Source organism: Numenius arquata, chromosome 23 (assembly GCF_964106895.1).
Source record: "Numenius arquata chromosome 23, bNumArq3.hap1.1, whole genome shotgun sequence".
Lineage (NCBI taxonomy): Eukaryota > Metazoa > Chordata > Aves > Charadriiformes > Scolopacidae > Numenius > Numenius arquata.
Genome location: NC_133598.1, coordinates 6,498,343 through 6,517,656, shown reverse-complemented (window position 1 = coordinate 6,517,656; position 19,314 = coordinate 6,498,343). Strand labels below are relative to the sequence as shown.

Below are 19,314 nucleotides of genomic sequence, written 5' to 3'. Positions count from 1 at the left end.
CCAGACGGCGCGTCCAGCTGGGCCTGGGAACACCTTTCGGGAAAGGCTGCCAAATGTTTTTATAACATCTCCTGGAGAAGCCAAGACACTCCTCTGCTGCCATCGGGGCTCTCTGGTGGCTTCGCCCGGCTCCGGAGAGGGACCAGGTGACATCTGGGGCACGTTGATGTGCCCGGGTCAGACCCCTCCAGCGCCGGAGCCAGGGCTGTGGGCAAGCAGCAGGACCACGGAGCAGGTCCTGCCCCCTCTCTGGTCCACAATGACACAGGAAAAAAAAGAGATTTCCAGGGAAAAACAAGACACGGCCGTTTCCATTTTGCAGAGGGGCTTCTTGGGGGGTGCGGTGCCCGTGGCCTGGAGGGTCTGGTCTGGGGCAGGAGGGGATGCTGGGCACCATCAGGCACACGGTGAGCTCGCCACTGGCCACATGGGCTACAGGCGTGACGATACCCCAGAGCTCAGTGCTCTGCCTGCAAACACAACACTTCCTCTCCCCATCCTGCAAACCAGGAGAAATTCAAGCTTTGGAAGCACGTCGGAGCCCCTGCCCCTTCCCCATCGCCACGGGCTACCACAGACACCCTTAGATAGACGGCAGGATCTACGAGTCACCTTAGATTTCTAACTCTAATGCGACGTTAGGAAGCAAAGGCTTAATGAGCCAGGCTGCAGAGCCCACCCTGGGAGGATATTAATGCAACCGAGATGCCAAAGCGCGTCAGAGGGACACGAGAGACTGATTTCGAGGCAGAAACCTCCTTTTTTGCTGGAAGCAATAAGAGGCAGAGGAAAAAAAAAAACAAAAACCAACCAAACCACTTTTGCTACCTGAGTTAAAGAACATATCTTGAACATCAGCAATGAGGAAGGAGCAGCCTCGAGGTGTTAACTGTGGGGGATGAGGAACCAAAGGTTACGGAGCGGGGACGTGGAGCCTGTGACACACACCCAGGCAGGGGATCAGGAGGGGGTGAGTCACCCCCGGGGACAGGGGGCAGAGGGGACGTGGTTGTCCTTTATCTGCTCCGCTTTTAATAAAGGCTGTTTTTTTCTTGAGAGCTCCAGAGCGTGGGATGCGGGCCCCGCCGTCCTGCCTGGGAATGCTGCTGGCAAAAAGCGGGATTTTCCCTCGGCCGGCCCCGAGGAGGGGACATCAGGCACCGGCACCGAACGCACGAGTTGACGAGATGTAAGAAATTCAGGCTAGAAAGATAAAGAGCCAGCGAGCAAGAAGCTGGTCACAAGGCTAAAGCACTTCCTTTGAGAACTTCTGTATTTTTACCCTCCTAAATCCACCCCCCTCCACCTTCCTGGGTTTTTTTTACCCCTCTAACGCCCAGGATACAGGAACTTGGCCCTAAAAACCTGCCCTAGGGGGATGCCTGACCACAGAGGGGACCGGATCCAGGGGTCACGGGGGAAGATGCTGGTACCCGGGGGCAGGTTGAACCCAAAACACATGTCCAAGGCTGGAGCTGGGGTTCCTGCTCCCCACCCCCAGCCATGGGAATCAGAGCACGGCACGAGCATCGGGGCGATGCCGGGAGGAAGCCAGGGACACCACGAGGCAGACACTGTCCCCGTTGCAATTTAACGGGATCCACGGCCCTTCCTGGCTCTGGCACAGAGCGGCCGGGTCCTGGGGAGCCGCAGCCATCGTCAGAGCTGAGCGAAAAGGCCGGAAAGGAGGGAGGAAACGCTCAGACAAGGCGCTTTTCAGCTTCTCCCTGCCCTTATATGGACACCGGGCTGTGCAGGCAGGGGTCGGGCAGGCAGGGGTGACCTGTGACCACCAGCCATGGAGGAATCCCACGGTCTGCCCTTGGAGAGGCATGAATCCATGCTCCAGCCACGCTCCTGGGGTCCTGCTCCCCAGGAAACCCCCCCCCCGAGTGCAGGGGAACCTGGGTGACAAGGAGGGACAGAAGCGCATGGTTGGGTATGTCCCACCGTGCAAGTGACCCTGCAAGTACATCCTACGGGGCAAGTGATCACAGCTGGCAACTAGCCCAGGGGCCACAGAGAGCCATCGCTCCAGCCGTGCCCGCCAGCCCTCACGCCGCTCCTGCCGCCTCCCATCCACACGCTGCGCCAGAAAGCGGGGTGATGCACACAGCGCCATACCCGCTCCTCTTCCCATCGTGCTACTAAAAAAATGGGATCCACAACTAATTTCCCCGGAGGAATCGTTCCCTCCATGACAGGAAGGGGAGCGACAACGCGCGCATCCGTATGTTATCCGACGGCAGCCAGAGAACGGCTCTTCGCCGTCGCAACCCCCCGCGGGTCTCACAATAAACCCTCCTTGTGTCCGCGTCCCCGGTGTCACCGACAGCAGCTCCCCGAGGGGACAGGAGCCAGGGACCTGCCTCCCACACCCCGGGAGCCTCCACCCTCCGGCAGGAAGGGCTGCACCCAAACCCACCCATTTTAAGAGTTTGAAAGAGGAGCCACGGGACAGGGAACCTGCAATTTTCTTGCCGCACGTGGGCCGTAAGAGATGGCTGCAGGCGCAAAAGCTGTCACTTTGGGGACTCATTTAGCCACACGAGACATCATTATTCCAGTGACCGGAACAGAAGACGCCTTCTCAGCAGACACAAATAGCGGGAGCGACATGAAACCGCCCCAGCTCTTCACCCAGCCACCCCATGGCCACCTGGGCACCCAGCCACCCCATGGCCACCTCGTCATCCAGCCACCCCATGGCCACCTCGGCATCCAGCCACCCCATGGCCACCTGGGCACCCAGCCGCCCCATGGCCACCTCGTCATCCAGCCTCCCCATGGCCACCTTGGCATCCAGCCTCCCCATGGCCACCTGGGCACCCAGCCGCCCCATGGCCACCTCGTCATCCAGCCTCCCCATGGCCACCTCGGCATCCAGCCACCCCATGGCCACCTCGGCACGGCCACCAGCAGCTGCTCCGGTGGGCCCCTGGCTTTTCCAGGGGGGGCAGGTGGTGTATTTTGGGTGGGAGGAAATATGGGATCAGCCTCCTCATGGTCACACACGAGGACAGCGGCTCTCCAGCCCCACGGGAGCTCTGCTCCAGAGGAACGGGCAAAACTGCTGGGGAGCATCGTTCCTCACCAGGGAAGGACCCTCCACCAGTTAGAAACCAGTTAGCCATCTCTCTTCTCCTGCAGCTCCTCCAGAGGGACAGGACTCGGGGAAGCCTCACACCCAGGGCTGAGTTTGGCCGGCAAACACAAGCCTGAAGGCAAGATGCCACTGTTCACATAACCCCGATCTTACTCCACGGGGGATTTCACCACCGGCCCCACGTGCAGAGCTCTGCCCGTCCCAGCAGCGCTCGCCAGGATGCACTTCTCAGGTGGCACCTGAACGGGCAAAGCGTGGTGCAGAAGACCTCCTGCCAGGCTGTCCAGGGAGCCCTTCTCCACGAGCCTTCCCCTGTCTCAGCCCCAGTTCGTCCAGTTCATTTGCAAGACCGAGCCCCTCTGCCTGCTCTGGAAGGGCTGAAGTGACCCATTCCTGTCCCCGGGGTGGAGGTCGGGGAGGGGGGGTGTGTTTGCTCAGCTCCTGCAATTAGTAAGAAGGGATCGTCAATGAGCCAGAGCCGCTGCCAGTGTTTTAGCTGGAGCGCTTGGAGAAATACAAACGCTTGGGCTTGGAAAACAGGAGACTCCCTTTGTAGGCAGAACAAAGGCAGCGAGGAATTAAGATCTTTATCTGAAGCGTGTTCAGGATCTCTCCTCCCCAGGGCTTGGGGCGCTTCAGCCCGGCAGTTTCCATCCCTGCAGCTTTGCCACCTCCCTCCCGCTGCTCCCCAGCCCCTCTCCCACCACCCCCAGCAGCCTCCTCTCCCTCCCACTCAGACCAGTCCTGCTTTGCAGCTCATCCTGGTGTGAAACCAGCACTGAAAAGGTGGGGGGGTCCGGTGTCTGGCAGACCCTGCCTGTACCCCAGCCCCTCCTCTGACACGTTCACATGCGACCAAGAGAGCACGGAAGGCTTTTCCAGCCCTGTGCTGTCCCACCTCCAGCCCCCAAAGCCCAGGAGACCACCGGACACTGGGCACGGCTGCTTGTCTCCCATGTCCTGCTGGCATTTGAGTTGTAGTGACCAACTTCCGGAGGCTTGAAAGAATAAAGACACCCCCTCCCCTGGAAGGTTTGCCTCCAGCCCCCTCCCGTGCACCACAAGGAGCTGGAAGCCCCAAGAAGCTACAGCAAAGCCCAGGCAGCCGAGCACAGTCCCTCCCCAGGGTCTCCTTTAATCAGCAACAACTAATGAAGAGCCCGAATTCATTGTAAAAAGCAGCGCTGGAGACTCCAGAACCACTCGCTGCAGCGAGATCTCGATTGTTACCATGGAAAAGCAACCGTGTCCCCTGAACCGCTCCGCCAGACACAAAGCCAGCCCCGGGCTGAGCCCTCGCTCCGAGCGTGAGCCAAGCTGGGCTTGTGCAAGCCAGGGAGCCGTTGGGCAACCTGCCCCGAGGAAGAGACCTTGCAAAAAGGGGAGGTTTCAAAACTCGATGCCGGACGCGCAGGCACGGCCAGCTCTAAGAGGTGAGGTCCTGAGGTTCTCCATCCTCCTCCTCCGCCGGGATGTGTTCCCAGGCAATCTGCTTTTCAGCTCCTGGGACTCCCAGGCTGACGGGAAGAGAAGGAAGGAAGGTGACAGGATCTCCCGCAGCCCAGCAGGGAGAGAGGAGAGCCCCGATCCCGAAAAATGACCGCTCGCCCTGAAAACGCCACGGCAAATCCCGTGCCGTCCTCCCTCCGCCCAGGACCAGCGCCGAGCTGAGCCACCACGCCTTGCTGACAGCACCCCGGGCAGTCTTCCTGCCCCCATTTCAAAGGGAAAGCAAAATTAAATGGATTCCCAGAAGAGTCGCCACATCCTGCGCTCTCCTGAGAGACGCTGACTCAAGCCAGAATTGCCCCTGGATGCGTTTTCTCCCAGCGAGCTCCGAGCACACGTCTGCAGGTCCCGCGAGGTCGGAGCCTCGCAACAACGGCCCAGGGCATCGTCCCAGGGGCTTCGACGCAGGCTCTCGGCAGAGCAAAGCCCCACAAAGAAGGGTCACCCACCAAAGCTGCCCGTCTCTGGGCCGACCTTTGCCCTTCCAGCCGTTTCTCTGCAAAACCGATGCTCGCGTTTCTGTTCTCGGGGTCTTGGAGTAAGAGAAGGAAACCAGGGATTGCTCCTTGGACACACACACACCCCCCCCGCCCCGAGGGACCAGTTCCCACCACATCATCAGGAGTTATCGGTGCGAGAACCCAGCCCACAGCCGTGCGTCAAGGCTGGGGACTTCTGCTGATCCAGGGACACCTCCGGGGGATAAAACGGGGCACGTCCGGACAACTCCCTTCTCAAACAGGCTCCGCTCTTCCCACTAGAGAGAGAAATCCTTATCTGGGCCAGCCCTTATCCCTTCTATCTGTTTATTTCTGCTTGCCAGAGCTTTCAACCCCTACAAGACTTGGGTTTACCCAAAATACTCGCCCAGAGAGTCAACGCCTGTCCAGATGGGGCCGTTTCCCAATTTCTCCTGGTTGTGCCGCTGGATGGGAGCCGGGAAAAGCTAAACTGGTGCGAGGCACGGACTGGGAGCAGCAGTGCCCACCTCCGGGAGGTCACGGATGAAGGGAAGGGCAAACATAACTGAGATGGGCGAGACCCGAGAGGGGGGGACCCACGCCCCAAACCCGTCTCTCCCTCCTTTGGGTGTAGGAAAGCACCGGAGGACGGGGAGAAGGTTGGAGGACAGGAGAAGGTTGGAGGATGGGGAGAAGGTTGGAGGACGGGAGAAGGATGGAGGACGGGAGAAGGTTGGAGGACGGGAGAAGGATGGAGGACGGGAGAAGGTTGGAGGACGGGAGAAGGATGGAGGACGGGAGAAGGATGGAGGATGGGAGAAGGTTGGGTGATGGAAGGGGTGAAACAGGGTGGCCCCAGGCGAGGAGGGACCCACGCGCTCACCTGGCTCTGGAGCTCGCTCTGCTGCTTTAGGCGCAGGTTCTCGGGAGTGTCTGCCACCATGGTGAAGGACTGCTTCGGGTAGTGTCTGCCGAGAGAGGGACATCGTTAGGCATGATATTCCCACGGGACACGGCCACGCTCGCTGCCCTTTGCCACCCACCCCGTGACCACCAGCCCCCAGGAGAGCTGCTCCTTTTCCACCTGCCCCCAGCATATACCCATTTCTCACTGGGTTCTCTCCCAATCTCAACGCATCAACTTCAGTTAAACTTCAGTTTTATGGAAGAAAAAGGGGAAGGGGAGGTTTGGTGGTTTTTTTTCCCCCTAGGGGATGAAGCCATTCCAGGTCGGTGCCTGGTTTCTGGAGAGACCTTAACACACCTTCAGTTTCTCATTAAGCACCCCTCAGGGTAACATCAGTCCAGGGAAAAGCTGCTGACGCTCTGGCTGATGCCCGTCTCCCGGTGAAGGGTCAGAAGGAGCGGGGTGGTTTTAGTTGCTCTATTTTAGTGAAGTTTCAGCCGCACAAGCCCCAAGTTATGGTTTCTACAGCAGGATATCACGACCCTGGCATAAACCACGTCTCGGGGCACGGGCTGCACGATTTAATCTGCACCAGCTCAACGCGTTCAGGGAATCCTTAGGAGATGCCTGAAAGGGGGGTGGAGAGCAGGAGACCTCTGCTGGGGTCCGGCCACGAGCCAGCGGCTATTGCTCCGAAGGGCCACACAGCAGCGTCTGAAAGCGCACACGGCCTTTGCTACCGACAGCCTAAATCAGCTGCCAGGAGAACCCAAGTACTAGGCAAAAAGTAAATGCCCAATCCTGAAGCTGGAAGTGGCTACAAGCCCCATCCAAGCAGATGGGTGAAGGACACAGGGCCATTCCCACCTCCCGGAGACATGGAAAAGGCAAATCCCTGCCCTAAGAGGGGAGGCTGAGTGTGCAAACACCTCCAGCTGGGCTGGACCAGACGCCGTGGCCATTATCACTGGGGTCTCTCAGGCCAAGAAGCGTCAGGGTCAGTCCCAACCATGAGATGCTTCACCTCTCCAGCCCTGGTCCTTCACCTGGGGTCAGCTGGTGAAGGACCAGCATCTTTCATTACAGGATGAAGGATGCTGGTCATCACAGAGGATGCTCTCAGAGCATCACAGAGGATGCTCTCGCCCATGGCCAGACCCAGTCCCGGCAGCCATCCTCGCTGGGTCTGGAGGTGACACGTGGTGCAGAGGAAACTGGTGGCCACAGGAACGTTTCCAGCCTGCCCAGCAGTGGCCACCATGGAGGCAAAGCCCTCCGTCCACGTTTTCCATGAGGAAACAGGACCCTGGTGACAGCTCTCAGGGGATGGTGGAGAAATCCAAGACATCCCAGAGCAGCACTTCAGGTTTATAACTCAGAGAGCACGAAGGGGACAACTGCCTCTGGAAAGGGTCAGAGGTTTCTCTTCCACGGGAGTTAAAATGGGATGCCCAGCCTGGGTGGCAGGAACAGATTGCAGGATTTTAGGAAAGTTTCTGCCCAGTGCAGGAGAGGGGATGGGAGGCCCAGAGACAGCACCAGCCCCGCTTCACGCCAAACACGCGTGGCATCGGGGCAGCACCTCACTTTCAAACACATGTGAGAACTTGCACGAATTCTCTTGCAAAGCCCCTCTCACTCAGAAGCTCCTGGGAGAGGTGACCAGGGCGAAGGAGTCCACTGGAAAGGGACTGCAGCTCCTCGCCGAGGACAACTCGGGGTGGGGGGGGGGGTGTCTCGCTCGCTCGTGGGGATCCGAAGGCTCTGAGCCTGTGATCCCAGGGCTATCACAGACCGCGCAGCCTCCGCTTCCCACCTCTCCATCCACGTAGCCCAACCGGTGGCTGATCCAAGCCCTCACCTGGCAGCTACGCAGCAAAGTACGGAGTGGCTGCGGCTCCCATCCCTTCCCAGACCACATCAAAGGGGGCTCTGTGGGTCTCGAGAAGCTGGTGTGCCCCAGCACCACCAATGATCTATTTACAACATCGGCATTAGCACCTCTGCCCACGGCTGATCCAAGTGTGGTGAAACGAGGGTAAATGAGCAAAAAGGCAGCGGTGGGGGGCTGGGGGTGTTGTCTGGTTGAAAGCTGCTGCCGTGGAGGGACAGCCACCGACAGGCAACCACAGACCTGCAAGAGCAGCACATACCTCAGTAAAAGCAGCCACGCAGGAAACTCAAGAATAAAAATAGCTGCCTCAGCCACACTGAAAAAATAAAGAAACACCCCCCTCCCCACCCCCCATCACACACAGAAACCAAACAATGCAGATGTGGTTTGCAGAAAGGGGAAAAGACAACTCAGCAAGCAGCAGCTCGCTGCCTGCTCCCCCCCCGCCCCCCACTCCAGCCCTGGCATGGCAGGGGAGGGGAACCCACCCCCCCCCGCTCCCCAACTTCCCCCCAAAAATACACCCCCACCTCCCTGCTCTGGGTCTGGTCCTGCTGCCACCTCCCCATCACCAATATCCCAGCCCCCTGCTGCTCCGGGGAGGTGGGAATCAGCACCAGGGTCCCAGAGTTGGGGGGAAATACCTGGGGGGAGTGGGGGGAAATACCCTGCCCACCCCCAGCACACACGAGGACAAGCATCCCACGAGCATCTGATGGCCTCGGGACCCCAGCCATCCCTCAGCCTCCACCAGCGCGTAGGGGAGCGCAGAGGACACAGCTGCACCCACCCAAAATAAGCCTAAATTAACCCTCCGCGTCCAGCGATAAAGGAGAAGAATCAGTTTTACACAAACAACAGATCACCCACTGCTTGAGGGATACGGTTTAATCTCTGTTTAAATTAATCTGATTAGGGGGGATATAGTAACGTGCGTTCGGGCTCCCTTCCCCGCTCCCTCCGGGCACCGGGATGTCGAGGCATCTCACCAGGACACGAAACCACGGCAGATATTTCATCAAGCTACTGCCTGCAGCAGAGAAATCCCTGCATTAAGACTCTAATAATAATAAAATCTAATTCTCCAGGGGGGTCCTGCGCTCACCAGGATCAACAGACACCGGGTGGACACCACGTTGCAGAACTGAGCACGGGTTTGGCGTTTATTTAAGTAATTTCGATGTTTTGGCCACAGTTCCAGCTCTCCCGGCCGGTGGCGTGTGGGTGTCCGGGTCAGGGCTACCGGACGCTTTGGGAAAGGCTCGGCTACTGCCACCGCCGCGGAGTTGCCCCAGTGAGTGACATTTTAGAAGCCACAAAACAGCCTAAGACACCTCGGGACCAAATCCCCACCAGCTGCTGTCTGCTGCCGGCGGGGATAGAGGGTCCGGGGGGGGGGGGGGGCTGGCAAGGAGGGGCTGGATCTAAATTACACTGGCCCAGCCTGGCCTCTGGTTAGCCCAGGTTGCTCCTGGAAAGGCTGCTGCAATGGCACTAATTGCTGGGTTAATGTGTTCATACCTCGAAGAGGCAGCGTCATCGGGGGTGATGGGGGGGGAAGTGGGCTCTTTTGTCACCACAAAGATGACAAAAACCCCCTAAAAGTGGCCAACAAGCTTCGGTGGCCAGGATGGCACGTGTCAAAGGAGTCTGCAATTAATGGCCCTTGCTCAAGGGGTGCCGGGTCACTCGTGGGGATGGCTCCTGTCCCCTCCTGCAGGGACACCTGTGATGGCAACCGGGAGGCCGGTACCTGCTGGGCAGGGTCAGGAGCCAACCCCACCATCAGGAGAGGAGCATTTCTTCCATCCAAGCCCAGGTGCCCTTAGGCAGCTGCTGGGGGAACTGGGGCTTAATTAAGAGCAGCGCTAATCCAATAAGTGCTCTACCTCGGCTTACAGGGGCAGGAGAGGACAGTCCCGAGACTGCTCTTGTTTTACCCGAGTCACCACTCGCATCCTGGAGCCCTTTCCTGAGTTTCTTGGAAGTCACCGCCTGACTCATTCCCAAGGTCAAAGAAAACAAAGCCACCTTTTAAGTAAAAAACAGCTCAAACCCCGAAACGCCCTCCCCCAGGGCACTGATTCTCCGTTCGCAGAGCGGGTCTGGGAGGCAACAGGCTGCGCGGAGCAGCCCCAGACCTGCCATGAGGATGGGGATGGAGCCCCCGTCCCGGGGGTCCCACGGGGACAGCCAAGTGCCATCACCCCCACCCGGGGTCTTCCCAAATCCAGAGGATTTTTCCAGCAGCAGCTTTTACAGAGATCCCCAATTTTACCAGCCCTGTCCCCCAAAGGGTGCGGGGACATACGGCTCCCGTGAAGGGCAAATTCAATTTTTAAGTGGCGTGCACCGCCAGGCAGAGCCGCATTTACGGCTCAGTCATGGCCCAGGAGCTCCCCGTACTATCTGCCGGTGCTGCCAGCCGAAATCATCGCATTGCCATGGCAACCGCATCCCATGCCCCGGGCATGCTAATAACGCTTGGGAGAAGCCGAGTCCCCGGCAGCAGCCTCTGGATAGAGGGAGGAGGGAAGCCCCAGTCACTGCGAGGGCTGGAAACCCAGAAATTCATCCCCGTGGAGCTTAGAGAAGCTGAAAAGCCCTGGTTGCGAGGGGGGGAAAGAAAAAAAAATATATCAAAATAATGTGAAAATCAGCTCATAGCCCTATTTCTTGCATTTATGGGAACACCGGAGCCACAGCGGGCTGTGCCCTGCTACGGCCGCAGCCTGGCGAGGGAGAGGAAGAGAGACCCGTAGACCGCACAGACCGAGCCAGAATTAGGTTTCCCACCTCTGGCAGATTTTTGAGGAAAACTCCCAAGGATTCGGGGCAGTTTTTCACTCGGCCCCGAGCCCCCGCAGGCTGTCGGGAGCAGGCAGGAACAATCTGTCCCTCTGCACGAGGATGAAACGCCCAAGTTGAGCCTCTTCCCCTCAGATTAGGCATCGCTTTTCTCCCCCAGCCCCCGAGATCTCCCCGGTGGGATTCAGTCCTTGGGGAATTTCAGTCTGGGGCGGGGGGGACACTTAAACTCCAGGGGTTCCCCATGCAGGAGCAGGGACAGAGACACCCAGCTGCCGGCCACGCACCGGAGAGGGGGAAAAACCATCCCCCCCCCCCGTGCATGAGAATCAGCCACGGCAACACTCAGCAATAAATTAAACCTTAATGAGAAAGGCAGGGAGTGAATTGCCTTGTGTTGGGAGCGCGGGAGGCGGCGTGTACGTGGGAAGGGGGGGCGGATGGGCTCATCCCTCCCGCCGTGGGGTGGGTTATGGGGCAGCAGACCCGGTTCCTCCCCCCCCCAGCTCCCAGCCAAGGCCGGGGAAGGAGCCGAGCTGTGGGTCCTCGCCGCCCTCCCCCAGCCGTCACCATAAATAGGTCTTGGCTGGGGAAGCGGGGAAGGGGGAGGGTGTTTATTGCTCAACCTGCCTGGCTCCTTCACAAGGAGCACGAGCAACACACGCCAAGTTCACCCGTGCAACTACCGGAGAGCCACCTGCACCAACGGGGACCGGAGCCGAAGGCTTCCGGGACTGGAACCAGCGGGAATTTCGGTGCCCATCACAGCGGCTTCCACGCCCAGGGTCCCAGGGGGAAGGAAAAGGCTTTTTGCCGGCAGCTGCAGAAGGGATCGCGCTGCAAGAGCTCGTCCTGCCACCGCCAGCGGGTCCCCTGCCGGCGTCACACTCGTGTGCGCTCCCGTAACACGTGCACACCTGCCCTGGTGCCCTTCACTTGGTTCCTAAGCCCACGCAACAGGTAGAGAACCCTGCGGGGAACAAAAGGGACTTTTAAGGGAAGATGGAGCCCTGAAGGGCCATTAGGAAAACCCTCCGGGCTCCAAGGATTCGGGCACAAGCGGCAGAGAAGACAAATGGGGGGAAGCGGCTTCAAACCATCCCTCTTCTGACAAACTGCAAGGAAATAATTAGTCCCACGCACCCTCAGACGTGACATTTGTGTAAAGTCTGCTGCTAAGTAATAGCTGTGGAGGCAAAACCAGTAACCTTTCAAGAACAAATGGGAGCCAGGGTGGGGGGGGGAAAAGCCACCCGCGTGAGCTACCTGTCGGGAGGTGCCGCTGGTTCCTGATGCTACAACAGGATCCAAACGCTTTGCCCCCGCTTTGGTAGGAGCATCGCCGTGTTTTCCCCTGCCCAGGGTGCAGGAGGGTGATGGAGGAAGGGAGACAGGTTTTGGTGGGTCTCGGGGACCGCTTTGGTGATGCTGCGACTGAGCCGGAGGGTGCAGAGCCTGGGCAAGAGAGCGCCCACCGAGCCCTCGCCATCCCCACGGCTGCTCCATCAGCTGGGGCAGACGGGGATTATTTTAACGACCGACGGAGAGGAGCCCGATGGCGTCGAGGGGCAGAGCCGCCAGACGGACAGTGGATTGGCCTCGCGCCTCGGGGTCTCTCCTGGCAGACACTGCTGGCATCCATCCCCTGCCTGATTAGAGAGTTTAACGAGCGGGATATCCCTCCCCCTGCCCGATCCCCCCCCGCCGCGGGGGGCTGCTGTCAGATTAAGCCAAGCGGCACGCGAATATGTGGGGCAGGGGGACACGTGATGGAGCGAAGGGCTCGGCGGCACCATCGCATCCTCGCCTGGGGCTGGCAGGGGAAGAAAAAAAAAGAAAAAATAAATAAATAAAATACCCCCTTTAATCTGCAGCTCCACAGGACCTCGGGTGGTTACACCCACCAGGAGAGATGTGAAGAAAAGCCACCCCGGATTTCACACGCTGCAGAAGTCACTGAAGAGCCAGCTGAGGCGGGGAGGAGCCCAGCGATGGCAGAGACACCCCCCGCTTTCAGGGATTGCCCCCCCCAGACACAGCCCCAAACGGTTCAGTTTCTGCACCACAGCAGCACCTCCAGCCCCACAAGTGCCATCCACGGAGGTACCTGTACCACGGTACCCCACAAAAACCCAGTTCCCCCCCAAAAGAGGAGCTTCACAGCCAGCAGCAAGACCCTGCGTACGAGACCTCCTTCGGCAGGGACATTATAAAGCAAACGCAGACCCTCCTCCCATTTTCCGACCAGGAACAGCCCCATACCAGCATCTCAGTCCAGCTTCCTCATGACCCGTAGGTTAGACAAGCCCCAGGCAGCATTTTCACCTCCCCAGACCCAGAGCAGTAGCATAAAGGCAATCTCAGCTCCAGCCTGATGGGAATCTCCGAACACCCACACCCCACCGTGTCCCACTCCTGCCCAAAAAGCAGGTTTTCCCTCCGAGAGCTGCCTCCCTGGGAAGGCACGTTAAGCAGCCGTGCTTGAACTTCTGCCTTTGGAGCTTCGCACGAGCTGGAAACGGAGTTAAACTGCTCCAGTAGAGAGATTGGTGGGGACACATCTGTAAAAACTCACTGAAGTGCATTCTGGCACCATCCAGATGTTCTACGAGGAGACAGAGAGGACGCAGGTCTGTTGGCTACGAGACCCAGACTCGGCATCTTCAGCGCGACTCCAACACGGATCCGTTCCCGCAGCGGGGCTGGTTTCACACCCCGGATCGTGTGCGAGATGACTGAGCGCTCAGAAGAGCCTCTCTGGCTCCAAGCGTTGCTTGCAGTCAGTACAGGCTGTTTTAAAGTGCTTTTGGCAGATTTATCCAGCAAGCAGCGGCCCAGACTTTAGCAGGGGGATGCAAACACACCGTCCCCTCCCGGGGGTGACGGTCACCTTTGTGCAGCTGCACGGGGGTTTCGGGAAAGAAGAGTTAAACAAAGGAAGTAATCGGCTCGGCTCTGCCAAAAGGCTCTCAAAGTTCACATCCTGCCTTTCAAAGAGTTGCTGATTCTTGGGGACAAGCTTAAAAAAAAAAAAATAAAAAAAATATATATAAACTGGGTTGGGTGGGTTTTTGGGTTGTTTTTGTTTTTGTTTTTGTTTTTTTTTTTTTTAATAATAAAAGCAGCACCACGCCGTTTCGCAGAGGGTTTGTGAGCTCCCTCCTAGGAAAGGGCAGGCTGCAGAGAAAAGACTTCAGTTCCTCCTGGTGTGGCTTTTCTTTTTTTTTTTTTTTAAGGAAAAAGCTGCCAAAATGGCTGGGCCAACCCTCCACGTGTGCAGCTGCCGCCGCCTTCTCCCAGCATCTGCTCCCAGCCCGCCCCCCCCCCCAAAAAAAAAAAAACCAAAAAACCCTGGCTTTGCATAAACACAACTCGGAGCACAACTTCGGAGGATGCTGCTTCTCCAAGATGCTCCTGTTGCCCACCCAGGGTATTGGTGCTGGGGGCTGGAGGAGGCAGGAGTGGGGGCTGGAGGAGGCAGAAGCCCTCGTCCCCAGGTCTGGCAGGGCTGTCTGAGCGTGGGACAGCAGCGGGGAGCCGGGGTTTGCTCAGCCAGCTCTGCTCTCCATCCATCTCAGCCCTGTCCCCAAAGGCAGCAGTCACCCAGGGTGCCGCGGAGCTGCCCAAGTGAAAAACAAAAACAAAACAAAACAAAAAAAAAATCAGGCTATTTTCACAAACCTGCTTTAATCCATAATGGAAAAGATTTGAAGGGAACGCAGAAGGGGGGCTGCCAAGCTGGGAAGACAGAAGTCACTCCTGGGAAGGGCTCTGCCCATCACGCTGCTCCCCCTTTCCCACCCCTGACCCCCCCCAAAACAGAGCGGTGCCTGTCCCACCCTCCCCCCGCCGCCGCTCGTGGGAACGGAGCGGGCATCCTGACGGAGCTGGGTTTTTCCACAAGGTTTCTTGGCTCCGGGCAGGGATAAGCAAGTTCAGGAAAGTCAACATTCATTCCCAGGTTGCCCCCTCCAGCGAGGTCAACTCTGGGCAGCCCTGGCCAAACCCCGCGCTCCCGGCTCCAGGGATGCTGCAGGCAGCTGCCCAGCCCCGGAGCTCTGCCCGAACCCACAAACCCAACCCCTGAGGGGCAGGGTGGGGGGGGGAGCTGGGAACCGGCTGGGTTTGGCTGCAACTCCAGGAAAACAGGACAGTGACAGCGGGAGGACCGTCACCCACCGACACCCCGACTACAGGGAATAGCGTTTCCCGGAGAACAAATTCACGTACCATCTGCCGTGCCAGGATGAGATGGTTTAACAATAAGCAGGCACCAAACACCTGAAGCAGGAGCAGATACTCTCCTCCTCCCAGCTCCAGGAGAAGTTGGGAAGCACCTACCAGGGGGGTGGAAAACACCTGGGGCTATCGGGAAGGAGCAACTTGGAAACACAAGGTGAGCCCAGGAGGGAGAGGAGTTACCTGCACGGAGTCTCAGTGAGGTTTTCCCTCTCCCACCTCTGCAGAGGCTTCACCCGCAGATGCTTTGGGTTGTGCACTTGGGGACATCACTGGTTTAAGCTGATCTGCAGCCACGGGGAGGAGGTGACAGCCGGGGACGGGGTGGAGGGGGGGTAGGGGGTGTTGCAGAGCCCTACAGAAGGATTTTGGATTCCAAGGAGGAACAGCCTCAGCTGTGAGAGGTCTCCCCATCAAGCCCTGGTAGATGGGGAGCACTTGGAGCAAGTCACCCCCAAACACTTCAGAACCCACAGGCTCCACCCCAAAGAGGATTCACTAAAACCTGCAGCCTCCCAACCATTAAATCACGGCATTTCTCAGGAGGGCTTTCCCATCTCCCACATCCCCTCTCCTCCGCAGAGGGTGGGTCAGTGAGCCCTTCCCCAAACCCTGTACCCCCCAGCTCCTCAGAGCCATGTGTTTTGGGGTCCTTCCCCCCCCAAAAAAAAAAAACCAAAACCAAACCCAGCAGCATATGGGGAAACCAGCTTTCCTTTACACTGAGAGAAAAAAAACACCTCACCCAGCAGAGTCTGTTCCGAGCTCGGCAGCACGCAAAGTGTGCACACCGAGACAAGAAAGGCAGCTCTTCTCATCCAGAAACTCGGCACAAATAAAGCATGGGATAAACACCTGGACGCCGGCCCAGCTACACAGTTGTTCCTCTTTCCCTTCCTGCCCCCCCTCCCCCCTTCCACCCCCCCCTTTTCCATCCTCCCCAAACTTGGAAGATGGCTTTATTAATGTAGTAGGCTGCTACCAGATGGAGCGGAGAGGAATGCCAAGAACGGATCACTGGCTCCTTGTGAAGCTCGGAGCCGCTCACTAACTTTTTCCAAGCAAAGGAGTTCGCCCAGAGGTACTGAGCCGCTTGCTCTGCCTGGAAAAGCGAGGGTTTCGACAGTGAAAAAGTCCCCCCGGGAGGGTCTTTGGGTCATGGCCAGGAATTAAAGGTTTTACAGCTCCCGTTCAGAGCCGCCGTGCCCCAGTAACACGGGGTGCTGGGTCTAGGTAAACCGGGAAGAGGAAGCATCCCGACTCAGGGAAGAGCAATGTCAGCCCCGAGATCCCGATCCCCCCGCCCCGGGACACACAGCCGGGTGGGGTTTCTCCCCAAGGAAAGTCAGCTCCGGGAAGGGAAAGTTGAAGTCACGCAAGTGCGGCAGATGGAGGGAGCGGGGACCCTGCCGACACACCTACGTAAGACATTTTTGGCAGCCTCGCTTAGCCTTTAGCCCCTTTTTGAGGAGGAAAAAAAAAAATAAAATATGCAGTTTCACCGTGCTGCTACGTCTCCACATCCCCTTCTTCCCTTCTGCCCCGAGCCAGGGCTGCAGCAAAGGTGAGCAGAGGGTCTCGGCCACCAGCCCCGTCCCCCCCACTTTGTGCTCAAACAAAGGATGCTGCAGGGATGCTGCACGTCAGGCCAGGCTGCGGCTCCTCGCTGGGGGAGGAGGGACTGCTGAGCAAGTAGGCCATTAACTTCCTGCCAGCCAGTCTGCAGCAGTAAGGAAATTAAAAAAAAAAATATAAAAAAAAAAAATAATCCAGCGCTGTGGGGTGTGCAGGCAGCAGAGACAGCCCCTCCGATGGACCGTGCTCTGGCAGCGGGATGCCAGCACGGGGGATGCACAGGGATGCGGGGCTTTCCAAGCAGAGACGCGTCCAACAGGGCAACGGCGTGTACATCAGCAGGAATTCAGGCAAAGCCCCGGCTCTGAGAAAGTCTGGCCTTGGTGTCCCCAAGGGAGAGGAGCAGGACAGCCTCGTAGGCGAGACAGACAAGGAGCCTCTCGCCCAGGACACTGCTCCTTCTTCTCCCCACCTCTCTGCATCACGAGTGATGTCTCTGAAGACACCGACTCCCCAGATGGAATATACAGCTTTGAACTCTCAGACGGGATTTTTAAGGCACAGATTTGTGCCACGCACCGAGGCAGAGCTGCCGGTCACCAGGGCTGTCTGGAAGGAGGGGAGCAGAGCCCCACTCTGTGGGTACCACCCCCATTTGGGACCCGCAGCTGAGGGACACAGCCCCGACCCCCCAGCACCAGCCCTGTGCGCTGCAGCACAGCTCTGTTACCCCTCCAGCACGGCGAGCAAGAAACTAAAGCCTATATAAAATGCATATTTGGGAGCACTGGTCCCCTTGGACTCACACACGGTCTTGCCTCTCCTTTGCAGCCCACCCCTCATTTGCAGGAGCCTCAAACTTCACCCCAATATTGCCCTTCCTCCACTTCTACCTCTTTCAGTCCAAAGCGCTCCCGGGAAGGGACGAGCCCAGCCTTGAGAGCTGCTTCCAGTGAACCACCAGTCACCCCAGTACCCCCAGCTGAAGTGGAAAGAGGAAGGGTGAGGAGGGTGGGGAGGGTCACGTCTGCCACCAAGCCAGTTCCCCAAGCTGCTGGGCGCGGGAGGGCAGAGTTAACCAGCCACCTTCTTGAAAGGCTTCTCACAGATTTATTGCCGGGGCAATGTCAGATAGGGAGGAAGCCCAGCCCTCTTCCTCCTGCTCTCGTGAAGAAAGAAACTCAGGAATTTGGCAGGCGGCCACGGCTCAAACAGAGGAGACCCTGTGCTAAGGCATGTTCGGAAAAAGCAGCCTCTTCCCTGCCAGGATAAACGTTGCTTTTCCACCCCCTTCTCGGGGGACGGGAGATGTTGCCCCTCAACTCCAACACCAGCAAAAGCTGCTGGAGAAGGGCTGGGGTCCTCCTGGGCTGTACTTTGCCACACACACACCTTGCCTGGACGTTTCTTCCTCCCCAGTATATTCTGGGGGCACCAGTTGAAGAGGAACCAACCCCACATCCTCCAGCAGCAGCTTCCCATCACCCTGAGTCTGGGGGCATCGCAGCCCCCACCCCGGCAAAAAGGGGCAAAGCCCCATGTGCCAGCAGTTTCCAGCTGCTCTCACCTCCCTTCGCTTTAAATCGCAGCCAGGAAAGGCAGGAAGAAGGTTTAATGCTGGTTTCTGTGCCCAATTTGAACACGCGGGGCTGCTCTGGGGTAGAAGCAAGACAGACGGACCCCCTCAGGGAGGCTGTTAAAGGGTTAAGACAACGAGCCAGCATCAAAGGGAGCTCTCAGCAGAGGGGGTTGAGAAACTGAGATGGGTCGAGGTTGCGCAGACTCCTTGGAATCTCAGGAATTTCCCATTATTATCCCACTTCCCTTCCAGCAGCCTGGAGGGAGGGAGCACATGAACAGGACCCCCTGGCCCATCCCTGCGACCAGGGGCAGAAGCACCAGGGATGGACGTCAAGGCTCTGCCAGGGCTGGCACCGGGGTGGCCACGGGCCAGAGAAGGAACCTTTGGTTCCAGACACTGGGAAGAGCCCAGGGGTCTCATCTCCTGCAGCTCCCTGCAATCCAAGGGCTCAGGCTCACAGATCCCACAGTCACAGCAGGTTGAGACCCGCACAGTCCAAGAACAAGTGTCCCTCTAACCGACAGTTCACCTCCTCTCAGACCACAGGTTTCCCCCTCACACTGCTCCAGGAAGCTCCTGGTTTCACACCTCAGAAGCTGGAGCTCCAGTAATGCCAGTTTCCCCCCATATAATCAGATAACCAAGAGCTCTTTGCTACCTTCCACGCAACTGCCACCCCCCAACCACTACCAGCTGAGACCCGAGTGCCACAAGCCTCATCCCAGTTCAATGGGAGCTTTGATTGGGACTTCACCAAGGTCATCACCATCATCAACACCCAACATCAGCAACAAGCACCCTAAAAAAAAGAGGCTACAGGAGCAGGAGGTTTTTGCTGAGGCACCTCATGGCTGATGGTTTCACCGCTTCTCCTCCTCACTTGCCTTAGACGTTAGAGGGTAATACCCATCTTACAAGGATGTTGTCAGGATTAATGTTTTTAAAAGTACTCTGTGAAGGGACCAGGGTGCTAAGCAGTATTATGTGATCTCCTTTTCCTTCTAAGAACGGTTAGCGCATAAGAAGCGGCTACAAAAGAAATCTTAATGTCTAGAAAGCAGCTTTGCAATAAGAAATGCCAGGTACGCGGAGCTCGGCGCTTCCCTGCGGGCTGAGAGGGACCAGCGCTCGTGGTGCAGAGCTTTCCGTTGCCTAATTAAGGGTCCGTCTTAATAAGAAGGAAAAAAATGGGAGTTGGTGAACGCCCACCACTCAGAAGCCGCCTGAAAGATC

General features: G+C 58.1%; 1 protein-coding gene across 2 annotated transcripts in view; it reads right to left on the bottom strand.

The window, feature by feature from the left end:
• LASP1 (LIM and SH3 protein 1) overlaps nt 1–19,314 on the bottom strand; it is a 34,302-nt gene that overhangs the window by 8,770 nt on the left and 6,218 nt on the right. Inside the window, exon 3 of one of the 2 annotated variants that reach the window (XM_074162828.1) lies at nt 5,960–6,044. The exons of the other annotated variant lie outside the window; for it this stretch is intronic. Coding sequence (XP_074018929.1) covers nt 5,960–6,044 — 85 coding nt within the window. The remainder of the gene's footprint in view (nt 1–5,959; nt 6,045–19,314) is intronic. 2 annotated transcript variants of the gene reach the window in all.